General features: G+C 37.4%; 1 protein-coding gene across 1 annotated transcript in view; it reads left to right on the top strand.

The window, feature by feature from the left end:
* Positions 1–16,800, top strand: part of Bmap-A (apterous A) — a 117,314-nt gene extending 100,514 nt beyond the window's left edge. Inside the window, exon 6 of the mRNA XM_028317446.1 lies at positions 15,690–16,800. Coding sequence (XP_028173247.1) covers positions 15,690–15,896 — 207 coding nt within the window. The 3' untranslated portion in view covers positions 15,897–16,800. The remainder of the gene's footprint in view (positions 1–15,689) is intronic.
* Positions 16,801–18,458: the final 1,658 nt, after the last annotated feature.

Here is an 18,458-nt window from a genome sequence, read left to right as displayed (position 1 = left end):
TACGGCGCGCTTGCCCTATTTAGGTAACGAGGTAACCTCCCACGGCTACACCTGTAGTAACAGAGTTGAAGGTTAGTTATTTCGACGCAGAGGCCGATGCCGCCTCCGCCCACGCGTTACTATCGGGATACACACGTAGGTATCCCGATAGTAACGCGTGTTCGATAGGTTTTCGAGATTAAGAGAAATGTTGCAGAATTTTTGGAATCGTATCGTTGATTACAGTGTAAAAGATATTGTGTGCCACGAATGTTATCTATTATTCATATGTATTTTCATTGAAGTATGTAGATTCAATCATGTTACCTATTATTGAAACTGGTTGTAATACAAATAGACTTCAAAGTTAGAATAAGAACTTGTATTGTATCAATACCCGGCAAAGTGCATACGAAGATAGCAAATATGCATTTTACACCAACTTTTTCAAACATTGAAACAATGCGCTTACTTACCGGTAGAAACCGGTAATTACTGGTTACTTTGAAGCGGCGGGCTCCACATTAGAGGGCCTCAAACAAATTAGAAGCAATACGCGCGCTCTAAATAACAAAGACGCCGGTTTGCTCAATTTGTTAAATAGAGATGAAAGAACTCTGCCGGGATATGTTTGCGTTAGTTTTTTGGAGAAAGGGGATAACACATGTTAGAAATTAATTACTGCCCGGGAAAGACCCGTTTGCGAACCGTTTTTAACAATTATAAAGCTGCACACATTATTTTGTCCCAGGAATGTGCGTTCCAGAGGGATGTAAGATAATCTTATTATAACGAACTAAAATACATGCAGGCTACGGCTAGTATTCATGAAGCTTACATAAAAATTGAGAGAAAATAAACTACTTACCATCGAGGAACGTTCTCACGTATGCCAATGATGTGCGACATATAAAGTCACGAGCGAAATTTAAATAAAACTTACATTTCATTGTCTCGATTTGAAAATCGAACAAAGCGGCTACCAAGAAACCGCATCTTTGCTCCCCAGCCTATAAGCGGTAGGCATAGTGTTACCAGTTCAGGCAACGACCTGCCCCGAAAGTAGCGCGCGCCGCGATCCCCTCCACCAATTACGCAAAGGTTTCGACGACCCCCCTTCCCGCCCCGCCGAATATTGATCGGGATTTTTTTTCGGCAAAAAGCCCGCGCTACGAGTCGCCATCTTGCTGAGATAAGGACTTTTTCCTTTTGCGCGTTGTCGACTTTTGGGTGTACGCTCCTGTGGAGGATTGTTGACGCTGGACTTTTCTTTTTCTGTGCACTTTTCGCCGGCCAAGATGGTAAGTGGCCAGTCCGAGACGCCGATCGAAAGTTTAAAAATGGAATCGATTCAATTCCACTGCGAGTCCGTTCGTGCCGGTTCGTGCACTGAAAATGAATTTACTCTTTTAAAAGATTTAGCCGTTCAAAAATGCATTTTTGCTAATCTTGAATCGTAAATTCCGCTATGTAAAGGCCTGCACACACTATATTCAGAATTTATAAATATTTTTGAAATAGTGTACACGTGGATTTGAACAGCCATATAACCCAGTAGCTGGGAGACCACTAAATAGTGATTCATTCAATAAAGAAACTTAGAGCGGAAATTTTCAGCCACGAATAACGCAGCTGAAATGCGTGGATTTATGTCTCTCACCTTTTAGACGTTTATGACTAGACTAATTGCTGCACAAGCAGATTTGGACCTAAATTTGAGTGTAGTAAGAGCGAGTCGCAATTAATGTTATAAAGGAGTAGGGAAACCTACAGCGTCGACGAGGAGGCTTGAAGCGACCTCAATACGTTTGCTGCACACACACACATTTCGAGGGGATTTTCAAAGGGCGTATCTATGTGTGGGTCAACCTTTCGATTTCAACGTCTTCCTTTGGTACATAATATGTCTGATTTAATATGACGGAACTACACGATATCGTGGTGCAAAAATTTCTGTTTTTGAGCGCACGTGTCTAGCGATCGGTAAACATACCTATTAATGTAACGTCGGCCGTTTGGTGTAGTGGTTCAGAACGGACTACTATGCCGAGAGGTCCCGGGTTCGATTCCCGGGCGGGCAGAAATTGAAGTGATGAATTTTAATTTCTGTGACGGGTCTGGGTGTTACTATGTATAATACCTATGTATGTATTAAAAAAAAGTATATAAGTAATAATATCCGTTAAGCTAGCACCCATAACACAAGCATTAAGTTGCTTACTTTGGGGCTAGCTGGCGCTGTGTGAAATTGTCCAAAGATTTATTTATTTATTTATTATTTATAATGTATAAATTCAAAATAAATTCTTCAATCATAAAAGAAAATAGCAAAGTTAAGTCTCATGAGTAAGTAAGTCTGACTGTCGCAATACAAAATTACATGAGAGACATGCAACATTTTGATCTGATTAGGAAGCAAAAATTTTATGAAACATCTTTTCCTTAACATTATGCATACTTCTTTAAAAATTTGTTAAAATTAAATTGCCCAGTAACTGCCATAAATACCGTACTGTTTACATAACTTAATAAACAATGATTCACTATATTGTTCAAGATTATGCACTTATTATGTAAATAGTGAGCAAAATAAGAATATCGTTGCTGCATCAGTTAAACGGTTTTGCATAAAACAAACTACGCAGTTACAAATGGTTACCGGCAAATTAGTATGCAAACCACTTGGGTGCAGCTCCGCCAACGAAAATTCCACTATTCTGTTCATTTTAATTGTTAGCGATATTTCTATGTTGGTGCCAGCGTGAAGATAACACTGAGATTTCGTATATACGCTAAACCTACTTCCCGAGGCTGGATAAGTGTTTAAAAATTAAAATAATATTAGCATAATTATGAAAATAACTGACATGTAGATTTTATCACGATGATAAGCGTGTTTTTAACGTTACGGTAAAAAGTTACAGGACGCCCGTGGCAAGGCGCGAAGTTAATATAAATACAAACATATCCCGGCGATTATTGCGCCAACAATATGCATGTACGTAAATGACATGCTAACGGTCACTATGTTATGCGAGTATTTTATTTAAATCGAAATATTGTTTTAGAATTGTGCGGCTGTGAAAACGTATTTCTTGAAAAGACGGTGTGAATAGAGCCTTATAGATTTAAAAACGGTCAAACTTTTTGTTGCTTAAGTTCAGTATTGAATCAGAGTTGCTCTATAAGGACGGTACCTACTAAAATGCTATTTAAAAATTCAAAAAAATATTTAAACCAGTGCAGTGTTCACTATATTGATGCACGAGTGAAATTATTTATTTTAATGACCGTCACTTACCGTCGCGACGCGACTGAGGCCATTGTTGGGTAGAGTGAGACATATGAAACAGAAACCCAAAATCCTGTCATCCACAAAACTGTGAAATAGTATTAAGCATCCTTGGATCTATCTTTCCTAAGCAAAGCAAAAGTGTTGATTCTCGTATTGAATCCGAGAGCGCAACGGTTTAAATAAACGCTAATACTAATAACGTAACATTTGGTACATAGAAAGCACCCAGACCAACACAAACCAACACAAATATTTAACATTATGTGGTGTAAATAAACAAGTTCAATTTGAGAGGCGAGGTGAGCGTGTTCCTTTTTTATTTTGCGTTTCTTTTTCCAAGAAACTTACCTGGAAAAATGATTCCCTAGAAAAGTGCCGAGTAACTAACTTTTTAGTGACAACGACTTTCTGGGAAAAGGCTTCGAAGGCAAAAGGATCGGAACAAAGCTGATCAATACGTCACCATCCAACCGGTTCTCGATTCACTGAGTCACTGCCTCATTAGCAACAGGGTAGGAAGCCTCTACATTGATAAGGATCAGTTTCGACCGATTTTGCAATGAAATAATTCAGTATTTTCGTAGATTACTTAGACTTTCTGGACCCGACTCTTAGATGGAAAACAAAGAGGAAGAACTGTAAAATCTTTCATGATTCATAAGTTTACGTGCATCAATATGACCTTATTGAACATTTTACGGCATTATTTAACTGCTGAATATTTTCACCTGAGGAATTTTAATTGATATAAATCAATGGCCAACTAATCAAAACCACGAATAACTTGTGATACTTATTTCAAGTCCACATTATTTCGAATCTCTCAAAACAGAAATGTTAAACGTTGCAAGCTATGAATCAAGCTGGCTATAGGCAAACCCGACTCAATTATTTTCCAAAAACACATGGTGGAAACGGTTAAATCATTTTATTTGTCGCTAGATGGCGTTCGCGGCGAGCGTCCGCAACAGGTGCGCGCGCGCAGCGTCTAATTGCGCGGCGCCCGTAATATATGGCGCCCGAGCTTGCGCGTAGGGTCCCTATGGGGGTGGTGGAGCCAGGATAAACTGGGACTACCGTGGCTCCAGCTGAAGCACAATCATTATGCTTCTTCTTCACGCAGAACGGCTCGTTTTCAGTTCATCTGTAACAATCAAAATTGATTAATTATATTATGCACTTACTTAATTTTTACATACAAAAACATAACAATCTTTCAGTCATCTAATTTTCATTGATGTAAGTTTTTGGAAAAAAGTATAAATCAACTAAATAGCCAACTCGGATTCAGTGTTGCACGCTTCCAGTGCATAGTTAAAAGTGTAAATGAAATAATTTATAAGACCCAAAAATCCGTCTAAAACCGCACGCCTGGCCACCGCAGCGCCGTCACCCGAGCTGCGCGCATTTGGAACTAACCGCGCCATATTTCTCTCTGCGTCCTCAATTACCAGATTTGTCACTCCCCGCTTATTTCTCCCTCTTTTTTCCCTCTTTTTCCCTTGAAAAATGTACGCACCGCCACATAATTAGCTGATTGAAAAAGTGCCTTTTCTTGTTCCCGTTTGTTTTGATCAATTGGTAACCGCTACTGGTTAATCGATCTATTAAAGTTATCGGCAGTCGATAAATCGAACCGGCTTTAATTTAACTTTAAAGTACTTAAGTGAAAAAGTTTCGCTTCGATCAACGCGAGAAAAGTTACAGTAATCGTGAGAATGGATAACCTGAGATTCCAACACTTTATTGCGATAACAATATTCATGTAAGTAAGCATCAATTAATTAGATAGTTGCGTTGACGTGTTGCCATTAAACCAATTCCGCACCATAAAGTACCCGGCCCAAGACACGTCCATTTGTATCCCCGAAGAGTAGTAACGGAACAAATTCCAAATTAATTATTGACGCTTCTATATTTAAAGTGTTTTCATGGCTGGAGCTCTATAAAGATGCGTCTTGACGGCACACAAATAACAGAGACGCGGCAGCCCTGCAATTAGTACCGCATGGTCACACCTCGACATTCGGTCAGATATAATTTTACTTTCTAAGTACAATTTGTGACAATAATAACCTAACAACCGCGGCGGATTTTGAACCTTACCCGATATATTTTTGGGTGCAAACCGCGTTAACGCGGAGTGCAAGATCACAATCAAAAGCTCTAGTAATTAGTAAGGCAACGCTGGGTGACGCTCGGCTGGGTAGATAATTTCCGCTGAACTTTCAAAAGACGTCCATTTGTCATTCGCTCGCGCGAAGTCGCGCCGAGCGGACGTACCATAACGCTCCCTCCTCTAATTTATTCAAATATTATTTATTTAAGGAAAACGGGACTATTAATCACATCTCTACAGTTTTTATTTACATACGCGGAATGTTTGAGGGCTTTGATCGCGGTGTTTGGACATTTATTAGGGCCTCCTTACGCGGCGCTTTTCATGCTCGGATGCGCTGGTTTTTACGTATTTGTTCGTTTTGTTTGCGCTTTGGTTAATTAAATGAGGAGGCTGGGCAAATTTGCTTTGATGCAGAGTGAATAGATAAGTAATTAAATGTAACCGACTAATTCAAGCCGTCGTATTCTCACGTTCATTTTTCGGATGGGCTCTTGAGAAAGCATTTCGGCTTGTTTAAGACATGAAGCGTCGTTAACAAAATGTAAATGTGATATAAACATGTTATGCTATTGTTCTGGGGTTTTTGACAACATTACACAATCGCATATTTCTGGCGTGAAGTACCTATTGTTATCAGGCCCTAAGCTTAGTGTGAAAGCATTTGTTTTCGTCTTACGGCTCCAGTAATTAAGGTCATAATAGTAACAGTCAAAAACTCGAGTTTATACAGAGCATTTTCGATTTTATTCGAGGTGTGAAATTGATAAGGTTAAATAGATAGTAATCAAGGCTATTTATATAAATGAAAGGATCGCGGTATCTAATTAGCGTCGTGTAATTGCTTATAATTATACATTCTTCCGGCAACACGAACCCTTTGCTTTCAGTGAAAAAGTTCAAGGAATGTTTTATATAAAGAAACTAACGATATCTCAATAAATTGCACGTAGCTATACTTAACGGGTCTATTTTATAGTGTCATAATCAACGAAATACTGTTTATTTTTCTTTTCTGAATAGTAAAAGAAACAATTATATTATCTGCCTACATTAGAATAATAATTATGGTGTTGTATCTTGACGTGGAATTACGAGCAGAAATATTTTTCTTTTTCGCGAATAGGTATCATGAAGGTGTTGGCAATTATATAGTAATAAGCACTAATATGATGTGAAATGGCACAAAACAGGCCGAAAACACATGACCAAGATTTTTATTCTATTTTATACCACCTCTGCTACTTAATAACTACTTCCATAATTAATCATCCTCATTAAAATTTGTAGGAAAACAAAAAAGGGATTTGTATTTTAAAAATATTTAACGTTTATAGAATATTCATAAATTTTCCTGGTAGTCTAATTTTTATATTCTAATTTCCCTGTAGTGTGTACTCACTGATTAGGGGTGATTTTGGGCAATAAGACTCCGATGAAATGATTGTACAGTCAACGTCAAAATGTATAACCAAATTAGATGAAATATGGTCAACACAACCACAATCCAAATATAACAAAGACGTGTTGCGAACTTTTTGACTACTTAGGTTGCCACGAACAATTTGACGGTGACTGTACAGCACTTTTTTAATGCAAAATCGCTAGTCTAGCCGCAGATTACAGAGTTTTTGTCGGTCGATAGTTGGGTCGGGCTGTATTAATCAGTATGGATATGTATGAAAATGCACACATTGGTATCGGCTGATTTTCAATACAAAAGAATCGGGCGCAACTATCGGCCGACTAAAAGTCTGTAGTAAGTCATCATCATCATCATCATTTCAGCCATAGGACGTCCACTGCTGAACATTGGCCTCCCTCAATGATATCCACAATGGCCTGTTGGTGGCGGCCTGTATCCAGCGCCTGCTACATGCTATCGTCTCTAAATACCAAATATTATTATATTACCCATTCCTGGGAATTCATTTTTCCGTAACCACCATCAATTGGCGGGCAACGGCCGGCGCGATTCCTGTGGCGGTGCGGACGCGCAGATTATGCACGTTTGTCTGTGCAGGAGTGGACTTAGCGTGAAAGTCGTTAATGCTAATGATCCCTGTATTCTTGTATTCTGTATTCTTGGACGGGTCAGGTCTTTGAGTTACTGCAGGTTAAATTGACCTTATTTAGTAAACATTATAAGACGTGAATCAGAATTTTTCAGATAATAACAATAAACGTTAATACATTTCATTACGTTTGTCTGAATATTTTATCAGTATTTAATTTTAACAAGCTTAAATGCTTTTCTCAGACCTTGCAAGGTCTAGTTGAATTACTACATGAACTGTAACTTTAGAAGTTTGAAAGAATAGGTAAGCTGTTTTGAGAAAGTTTGGATTAAATTACAAGTTTTGGAGTGGATTTTCTTTGTCTTTTGGTTGTGGGTTTGACTTAATGGCAAATGTTTTAGATCAAGTCTACTTTGTGAAGACTTACTTTCACAGCTGCTAAAGTTATCTGCAAACATTTAAATAATAATTATAATATCTTAAAATGAGTTAACTTCAAAAAGTTTGACCTGCCCGTGAACGCAATCCATGTACTTTAGGAATTTCAACTAGCCACCATCCGTTGATCCACCTGTAAAATACTGCAAAACCAGCGTAAATTTCTTAAACTATTAGATAATAACTGCAGGAAGTGATTGATACCGATATCAGAGGGCATTCCTCTGTTTTTGAGGCACATAAATAACCGGCGCTCAGTCAACGTCCGACCGATAGCGGTTGATTGGTATCTATATGACGAATAGTCGCGTATGTCCGTACAAATCACTGGGCTACGCGGAATAGGGCAGGGATTGTACTATATTTTCAGTGAATAAAAAACAATCAGAATGCTTACCATGACCTTACGTTAGGTGTCACCACTGGCGACTGCGTAAAAAAATTAACCAAAAAAATCTTCATAGACTTTTTTGACGCACTCGTTAGCGATAACGTTTTAGTAAACTCATGGCAATGCTACTGGTATAATAGTAATAGGGTTACATACCAGGTATTTATTTTTAAATTTCATGATTGTTCTTTATCTCCATATTAGGTCACAGTCACGTCTTAAACTTAATTTCAACTGTAGTATATTAACTAAAGCAGTGTAGTAAGTTGTATGTTAAGCCAGTGTGAGTTACAGATGGTTCGTTAAGCCTGTCAGTTGTTACAACTAGCATATTATCTAAATAGTATTTCTAAAGTGGATATTATACATATATATATCCAACAAACGTTCCAATTATTAAATCCAAATTGAGCTAGCTAGAGTAGAGCTATGGCGCCAAGACGTCGGATGATCTACATAATTGTGCTCAAATGCTCGTACGACACGCACATTGTCATGTTGGTCTTTGGCAACAAGAACAAGGCACAATAGTCCGGACCTAGCAGTTAAAATTAATCCGCGGAGCATAACAGACGTTTGAGACGTTTGTATCTGCATCGCGAGATAAATCACCCCGTGTGTACCGTCGTCCATCACTCACAACGAGTTGATTAATAAAGCAAGGCGCGCGACACACTGCGCGAGTTGTACTTAAAACATTTGTCCACTGGATGCGGTCTGCGGTCAGGCCATAGTAAACGTAGTTCGCATCATGTATATTTATTACCTCACCGCAGACCGCAACCAGTGTGACAAATCCTTAGCTCTACTAACACGCGGAACGTAATGAAAAGCTCAATGCTCGATTAATCGATTACTTTGTTGTTTGCATCTGAAATTATGCTGTCAAATATCTATAAATCAACATAACACCCACCCAGTAGTTTCCACGTCAACGAAAAGTTATATTATGTGCAGAATGTAGAGATGCGCGGAACTCTAGGAAAATAGCTCATAGAAATGTTCTGGACGAAGAGAAAACACAAATTTAACTTTACACGGCCACTATTGATCAATGAAGGCATGACTGAATGCGTCTAATGACTAACTAAAGTTAGATTGTCCAAATATGACCTAAAAGATTTATACACGAATCGAGCACAATAATTGTTCATATATTTTCATAAACTTGTACCAAACCAGGTATTTTCCAATAAAACTAAACTAGATAGATATTTTTGTAAACATGTTTTTGGTTGTCGTGTGTCGTTCGCTTTACTTAATTAAAATAGCTGAAACGCGCTGAAAAATCGTCGCAACAACGACATATTTCTGGAGGCAAATTGAGACGTAATGTATGATAGTGAAAATATATTTAATGTGCGTGACATGTGACTAACGATGCATCGGTCGCGAACACCGCCGGAATAGTGCCGCCCGAGAGAGAAGCGTAGCGTCGATAGAGACAATTTGCTTCCAGTTTTTTACGAAAGCACTGTCTCTCTATCGATAAAAGAAAAATGGGGTTGTTTAGTTGACGAAAGAATATCGGCGGTCGTGAACCTCGCTGGGACAGTGCCGACCCAAGATAGAAGCGAAACTACAGAATACATTGGCGAAACGTCAATAGTGACGATAACTAATAACTGCTGAACATTTTGAGCTGAAAGAAATTGCAGACGAATTATTAATCTGTATTATTTCAATATTTTTTTCGATAACAAAAAAGAAAACGGCGGCGATAGCGAACCTCGCCGGAATAGTCCCGGCCCGATATAGAAGCGTAGCGTCGATAGTAACAATTGCTTCGAGTTTTATACAAAAGCAGTTAGTGAATTTAAATTTTAGTAGATGCTTCACGGAATTTATATTGTAAAGTAAAAAATTTTTTTTAATTATAATATAAGTACCTAACTAATGTTGTTTCATTGACGAAAAAATCGTCAGACGCGAACCTCTTTGGGACAATGTCGGCCCAAGATAGAAGCGTAGCGTCGATAGTCAATTTGCTTCGAATTAACTGTTTACAAAATAATTGCAGTGCAAATAAATTTCAGTGTCATACGAGATTAAGCTTTTTTTTTTTTTAAATATATTGTATAGTACTAACTAAACAACACATTGTTATATTAATAACTATATTCGGGTGACTTTTTTCTCTAATGTAAATAGTAACATTACCTAACACAAGTCTGTATTGACTACCAAAATAATCAATCTACCATGTATTATTATAAAATTATTGTTTATTGAATAAAAGTTATGAAAGATTTATCTACCACGGACTCGAAATATCTTACATTCGAATAAATTACCCAAACAAAACAAACAAAAAACCTCAATCAAATAAAACTTAAACAACGCAGATAAGGTTTTAATAAGCGAACTGTTATACCGGGTGTGTTGAAGAAAAGAATTAGTTTTAATTTATTTAATAACCGGCCGGTAATAGCCGGTGGTTTACACAATACTGATTCTCTGATAACGCATATAATATAGAGATGAAACGGATAGTTGTTTGGCCGGATACCGGATACCGGATATCCGGCCAGTTGCTAGGCCGGATAGCCGGATATCCGGCGGCCGGATAGTTGACCCATTGTCTCGTTGCATGTCGTGACGAGTTTAGCGCCGCACAGGTGCTTCGAACGCGATCCATTAGTAGTGGGTCCATTAGTAGACTAAACCTTAATTCTTTAGAAATTTCCATCGATGTAAACAAACACTTGTGCACACAATTACACTATAATACTCACGTTTTCTTAATATCATACACATTATTTCACAAGCTCATGAAACCAACTTTATTCTCATGATGAAACAAATATGAAATCTAACATTGAAAACAAAATATTTTAACAAAATATTTGGATGGTGAAAATTTGTGCTTCATGTTAAAATGTCAAATCGACATTTGACGTTGAAATTTAGGTCCTATCTCTGGAAAATCTGTAAGTCATAGACAATATTCATAGATAATAATCTGTAAATTTTATCGATTTTATTTCAAGTATTCAATTATTTCAATGACCATTAATTACTTTGATAATATTAATTTAAAATAAAATATAAACGAGGTTATATTCAACAATCTATTTTTTCTTCATTGAATGCAACAACACACTTTGCGAAGAAGTCTTTGAATTCAGAGCCCCGATTACGGTAATTTTTAACGTCTCCAATCCAGACGCGTTTCTGATTCTGCAATACGATTGGTCAAAACAGCTGACGTACGCTGTTGAACGACCAATCGTATCGCAGAATCGAGAAGCGTGTCTGGATTGGAAACGTTAAAAGTTACCGTAATCGGGGCTCAGTTTTATTATACAGACGAGTGTCACATAAAAAAGGCATTTCGACCACTTTTCGACTGGTTTACGATTTTATTGTGCACTTTGTCTAGACCGACAGTATAATTTAAATTATATTTCCTAAACAAATAAAAAAGGGAAATTTAAATTTTCTTTGATTAAGAAGATCCTATTTTGACGATCACATTACTGATCACAACTATTCACAACATCAATCAGAAGAGGGATTGATCTTAACTATACAAACGATCTTTAAAAATCTAATAATCGTCTGTCGCAGTCCGTAAATGACATTTACAGATGCGATTAACGAGAGATTTTGTCGCATCACTAGTAGATCAACTGACATAGACTAAAAATTCGTCAATGTCAGTTGGCCATATTTGTTTACATTTAGGGAAATTTCTAAAGAACTAAGGTATAGACTAGTCACTCTTTTCGAAAACCGAATCCGTCCGAATAGAATGTCAGATTTTGCCACTTGTCTAGGGGGCAGATCAATTCGGGCGATTTCAATTGCTATCGTAAGTGTGATTGAATAGTAAAAATTAAATTATAGTTTACTTGTTGCATAATCTGACTGAACTGAATGCATCATGTATTGTCATCAGACCATCAGTGAAAAAAATATCGCCTTTTTTATTTCAGCAATATTTCGACATTAGAGTGAATAGCCCAGAAAGAGAAATTAGTTTTTTGAAAGGCCTTAATATGGCTTTTGTAACTTTTTGGACTTTAAATAATTAAGCCGTCATTATTATAAGCCATTTTATTGATATTTACCTCAAAGATTAATGTATTTCATTTTATTAATAGGAAATTGTCGTACTTTTTTAATATCCGGTATCCGGCCGGATAGTGAGTTACTATCCGGTATCCGGCCGGATAGTAAATTTAGGCCGGATATCCGGCCTACCGGATAGTTACCGGATATCCGTTTCATCTCTAATATAATACCACTTTATTTATTTACAACAACGGTTATAATTTTGCAATTTTCGCAGTTTTTATTTGGGTTCCGCGGTAAAAACACAAATAGCCAACTGACGCAACTTTTTCACGCCAATTAGATCATTACAGGGAAATTCGTTTATAGAAGAAAAGAAAGACATTAAGTTCATAGACACGAGTAGATCTAGGGTCAAAGTTAGCTTTTTTTTTATCTCTAAACCAGTAGAGATATTCAAAAGCCAAATGCCATCTTTTTGAAATCAAATGCAAGGAAAAATATAAAAACAGCTTAGCTATCGAGGCTTACTCTTGTTAGTTGGTTAATCCAAGGATGCTGGTGTAATCTGTGGATCCAGTCTGCCCAGAAGCGGCTTACTCACCGGCTATTGTAGTAAGACACATACTGTTAGATGTGCGGACATGTTGAATTGAAGGCATTGTAACATTGATGAAGGCTAATTTCGGTTGGAGGAATCTAGCTGGTCTGTTCCCTGTCATGTCATTAGGCCGTATCCACAGTCAGTGCTGCTTGTTAGCTTCATGTAATGATTGAGGTGAAATTGACGTTAATTAGTCCTTAAATAAAATTCGACTTGAATTTTATTCATACTTGATAATATATTATTGTAGAGACGACGCCATGTTAAGGTTAACACTGTGTCATTTCATGTTGTTGTAATAAATGTTATTTTCCAAAAAAAATATCTGATTCGTAACCCAGTTGAAGTTCCTCTAATAAAATCGATGTACGTACAACCGTCTGTAAGTTACTATAAAATCCATTTTGGACGGAACCCTTCACTGCTTACTCCGACGCGCACTTGACCGCCAGATGATATCAATGGCTGAAGACGCTCTATCATTACTTCAGTTTAGGCATTAATTTGATAATAATTAAATACCGCGGCGCTTTGATCGTATCTCGCAGTATTTACATTTCAATTATAACTGTATATTGTTCTGAAGTGTGATCTAGTTAGAGTTATTGACTGGGCTCTAATTACTCGGAGGTTAAGGCTAAATTGTATGCACTTAGGTGAAGTTGTGATTTAAATAAATATCACAATACTATCAACATTCCATAGTTCACCAACAGATGAAACTGTATTCACAAAATGATTTTTTTATGAAGTCATGATTGATCTCAAAATAGATATAACCTACTTATATCAGTCTTAGCAATGGTATTTTATAGGAAAGAATTGATGATGATAATAATATAGTATAGTTCTTGCAACTCACGAAGGCGAGTAAGATTTACTTGTGTGTATCTACCTGTACATGCACATAACGATAGTGTAATATCTATCAAAACTTGAAAAAACGAACAGCTGTAGCGAGCCACCACACATGTAAAGATAAGATAAGATAAAAGATAAGAAAAACTTTATTTGACACAAAAAGAAAATAAAATAAAGCTCACTCGCCTTCGTGAATTGTAACAACTATACCTAATTATTTAACAAATATTTTTTTAAATCTTTTTATTTTTTCCGCCACTCGCTTTCCACTTAATACTCGTACGTTTCCTATTCTTTAAATATAAAATATTTTCTTAACCGATGAAAATATTCACATTGCGGCCTTTCTTATTGTTACGTGCAACTGCCTTTTCGCGGAATGCTACGAAAGAGCACTGCATTTCCATGCCTATTAAAATATTTTTGAAATTTCTTTCCGTCACATTTTTGTGGACGCCCCAACGTGAAATTTTATTTTGTAAGCCGTTTCCAGTCGTACCTGCAAGTGATATTCGTATGCAACTGAATTTAAGTTAGTTTAGTGGACATGGCACCAAGTAATAGCAGTGTAACTATATTATATACCTAGTGTATTAATACTGAAGTTTCAATGCTAACACAATAAAAACTGGCGTTTACTAGTATCTTATTCCAATTTAATTATATAAACCTCAGATTACTTCTGTATTAAAGTTTAAGACTAAACTACCTTGACTATTTGATAGCCATTAAAACCATATAGATACATTAAGACAAAAAGCTCATGTATGTTTTACAAAAACTATTATTGCTTTTAATCAGAGATCTAACATGAAACATCATAATATTCAGTGAGTTATTACACGTCCCGCCGGCAATAAAATATTGTAATGTGGACGACTGAGACGGATTGAAGCTCTAATAGATATAGAATAGCCCCGCTTTTTATGCGCGCACTCACAGACTCATAGATGATTGTAATGCGCCCAGTTTACAACGCATTCGCGTTTATGACACATGATTAACATTTCTTGGCAACCACTAGGTACAACACTCGTAAAAAAGCACCAAGTAATCGCGGATACACGTCCAATAAATAGCATCAAAACATTCTCACATCGTGTATTGGATGAGGATTAATGGAAACGGGCCGGGTACAGCTGAATGGGACCTGGTGGATGTCATTCATATCGGACAGTTTTGTCGGGACCACCGCGCCGGTGTTATCTCAGCGTGCGCAGTGTCATCAATCCTGCGCCGACTCGCGCGGCCTATCCTCGCATCGACTTTGAAAACGGAACGTTAATTATAATCTGCCCTCGTTCCGTTATCAACTCGCCGAGATGCCGGCCAGAAAGAAACGCTCGTCTAAATTTGGCATTAGGCAACATCCGTCGCCGCCATAGCGCGGGGGCGTGGCCACGTCGCCGGCGCGCGCCATTGGCCGCGGATCGCGCCGTGGGAACGCCGTTTGAATCTTTGAACATCGCGCCGACCCTATTATTGAATCCATAGACAGAAGAATGGAATATAAATTCCTGCGCGATCTACGATTCTATCGGCGAATGCAAAGCTCGGTTTCGTCCGCAAAATTTTTCGTATGTAAGTAATTGGAACGGCGGAACAGCGCGGCGGAATGTTGCGCCGGCGCCGGCGACCGTCACGCTCGGCGCGGCGCCGCCGGTAATCTTGCTAATTACAGATAAAATCGGAACCTCGGAACGCAACCCACAATGGCAAATCCGCGGAACGCTCTCACGTGCCCCACAAAAACGGACAGAAATGCGAAAAAGAAAACAAGCGAGCTTCCGCATCCAGCGACGGAAGCTAATTACGCCGAATTGTGCAAGTACCGGGGAGAATTTTCCCCGTGCGGCAAGGCGAGATTACTTTTTCGGCGAATCTTTTTAAGGCGATGCGACATTTCGTTGGCTAGCGGCTCGTTTCGTGTTGACCAACCGACGACCAATGTTGTTTTTTGTCCGCAGGTGTGGTTCCAGAACGCGCGGGCGAAGTGGCGGCGCATGGTGACGAAGCAGGAGAACAAGATGGCGGAGAAGTGTTCTCCGGACGCGTCGCTGGAGCTGGACATGTACCACGGGCCCATGGGCTCCATCCAGTCGCTGCCGCCGCATAGCCCGCCCTACAGCGTCATGGGCGGCCCGCCCAGCCCCAGCTCGATGGACTGCGCATAGCCCCAGTTCTGCGCCTTATGAGCGCCCCGACTGGCTCACCAGTACGCGACTAGTGGAGGGTTCATGTAGTGTCGGCTAGGAGGAGTGAGTGGCGACGGACTCGTAACTGGGACTGAGGTACTCTGCAGTACGCAGTGAGTTCAGTGATGGATCCACGGTTGTGTAGGTTCAGAGCTCGGCACGTGCACGAGCGTGCTCTGTTGAATTAGATCTGTTTGTTGAATCTCAAAGGTTGTAAATTTCATCATTTAATGTAGTCCGAGTTAGTGCCGGATTTTTAATCTCTACATCGTCTCCCCGGATGGAGCTGTGCCGGCACTCGCCTCGCATCTCCTTGGAACGCGAGCTTCATCCGAGGACCGGTTATTAAATTGGTAAATTACAGTAGAGGCGTATTATAACTACAATAATTATAATAATATACGTCTAAGGTTTCACAAAGACCGAATATATCGAATATCACTTTGTATATGTTGGTTCTACAAACCGAAACTATGAAGAAAGTTTTTTTTATTAATATATTGAATACTATTTATTTATTGAACATTAATATTTAATTTGAATTTAAGTATAATTATAAGGAATTTTAGGTAGATGTGAAAATTTTCCATAGATTAATGATTAGGTTGTAATGTAGAATAGAGAAAAGCGTAAAAATTGGCCGGTCAAAAACTGAATGAAACATTTTTAATGAATTTTGGAAATGTGTCTAATAATGGTCTTTTATGTAGTTGTAAGCATTATCTAAGTATAATTATTACTCCGGCTAAATAAACGCACCGTTAGTTCCTTTTTTTTGTATAGATTTAAAGTACTTTATGAATAATCTGAAATAATGTTAATGTAGCAGACTCAAACGAATAATGTAACCGTTTCAATGTATGCAATCAATATGTAAACCTATGTAATTGGAAACAAACTGTCAGCTTGTGCACAAGCCAGGCTTCAGGCCGCACTCACGGTAACAGCGCGGAAGCGGAACCGAGTGCGGGAGCGGTTTGATATGTTATTAAAACTCACTATTGAAATCAACGTCAAGCAAAAAAAAACTTCATTTTGGTTCTCTGTTCAAAAACATATTCGAGGACTTTTATATCTATATCAGCGGTACTAAACCTTTTTACGCATTGACATTTTCGTTAATGTAAGACTGTAATAATACAATTTATTTGTTAGCTTGACGTTGATGTCACAGACAAAGAATATTTTAAGCATGTTAATCTCTGACATTGTATTTATCTAACTGTTACTGTTATAAGGTGTAGAGAGTTCATGTTAATAGTAATAAGCAGTTGTACGCCTAGTTTTAAAAAACATTCTTCATCTGAGTTACCAAATATCAGCTCTACTTGATGCATGACTAAAAGTATCTAACTATAATTCATAACAATAATTAAATATACAATCATTAAGGGTTAGATGTTCAAATATAATAGTTAGGTACCTCCTATAACTTAATATTAATTAAAGTTTTCGTGTTAATAATAAATTTATAGTATTTTCTATGTTGGTATTTGGTGGGTCTAATGAAGACGTGCTTTCTAATACCCACATTTAAGCAGTCGGTAAAAAAATCCGCTCCCGCCCGCGCTCGCACTGTGTGATGAGGCGAACGACATCGAATGTATGCCTGGGTGTTTATTCATAATGTGTCTAAAAATTATAACAATCTGTTAATAAAAATATTCCAGTTTATAAAATAATTCACTTTTATTTAATCCTTTAAGCAAAGTAACCGTAAAGATGGTTAACAATAAACGGTAAGTAGATTTAACACTTTAAAGAGGAAAAAAAGTAAGGTTGGTTTGATTAACATAAGAGGTAATTAATTACTGCCAGATCTGAAAATTGTTTTACAGTTAGAAATTAAACATTTTTAAATATTCTTAATTTAGGTTCTTCTGTTTATAATTTAGTTACAAATTTATATTCATTGAATTATTTTCTTAAATAGTGCAGAAGTCACTAGATATTACATCTATAGTCTTTTTCACGTAAGATGATCCGTATGACACTTCAAGGTTATCCATATTACGCATACTACATAAAATATGCAGAATATTTTTGGAAAAATATTTGTATTTTAATTAACAATATAATAAAAAAAATTACTACTTGTCTTGAAATATATAGTAAAATCAATAGACTCATGATTATATTTTAATTTAATACGACGTAAAAATATTTTTTATTTAATGTACGCAATGTGTGAAACGGAATAGATTTAGTGCTGGGGTATTTCTTGTATAATAAAATCGATTATTTCCGTGGTTCATTAATCGATTGCAGTGAATACTTAGTTATACCATAAAATTTTCTGTACATAATTAAAATAATTTAAGATTTTATGGATTTCCTTTCATTTGATTTATCAAGTTTGTTAGAGAGATTTCATCCTTGTACTTGACCCTAACGATCGATGCAATAAAAATACAGGGTGTAATTTTTAACAGATTTTAGTTGGTTCGATTCCCGGGTGTGGCAAGCTAATTTTTGGAAATCTTTGAATGCAGTTCTATTTCTTTTCAAAAATAAAGGAATGTTTTCTTTGAGAATTTTTTT

Source organism: Ostrinia furnacalis, unplaced genomic scaffold (assembly GCF_004193835.3).
Source record: "Ostrinia furnacalis isolate ACB-3 unplaced genomic scaffold, ASM419383v2 OfSCF6240, whole genome shotgun sequence".
NCBI lineage: Eukaryota > Metazoa > Arthropoda > Insecta > Lepidoptera > Crambidae > Ostrinia > Ostrinia furnacalis.
The sequence above is the reverse complement of the archived record's forward strand: the minus strand, read 5'-3'. Positions and strand labels throughout refer to the sequence as shown.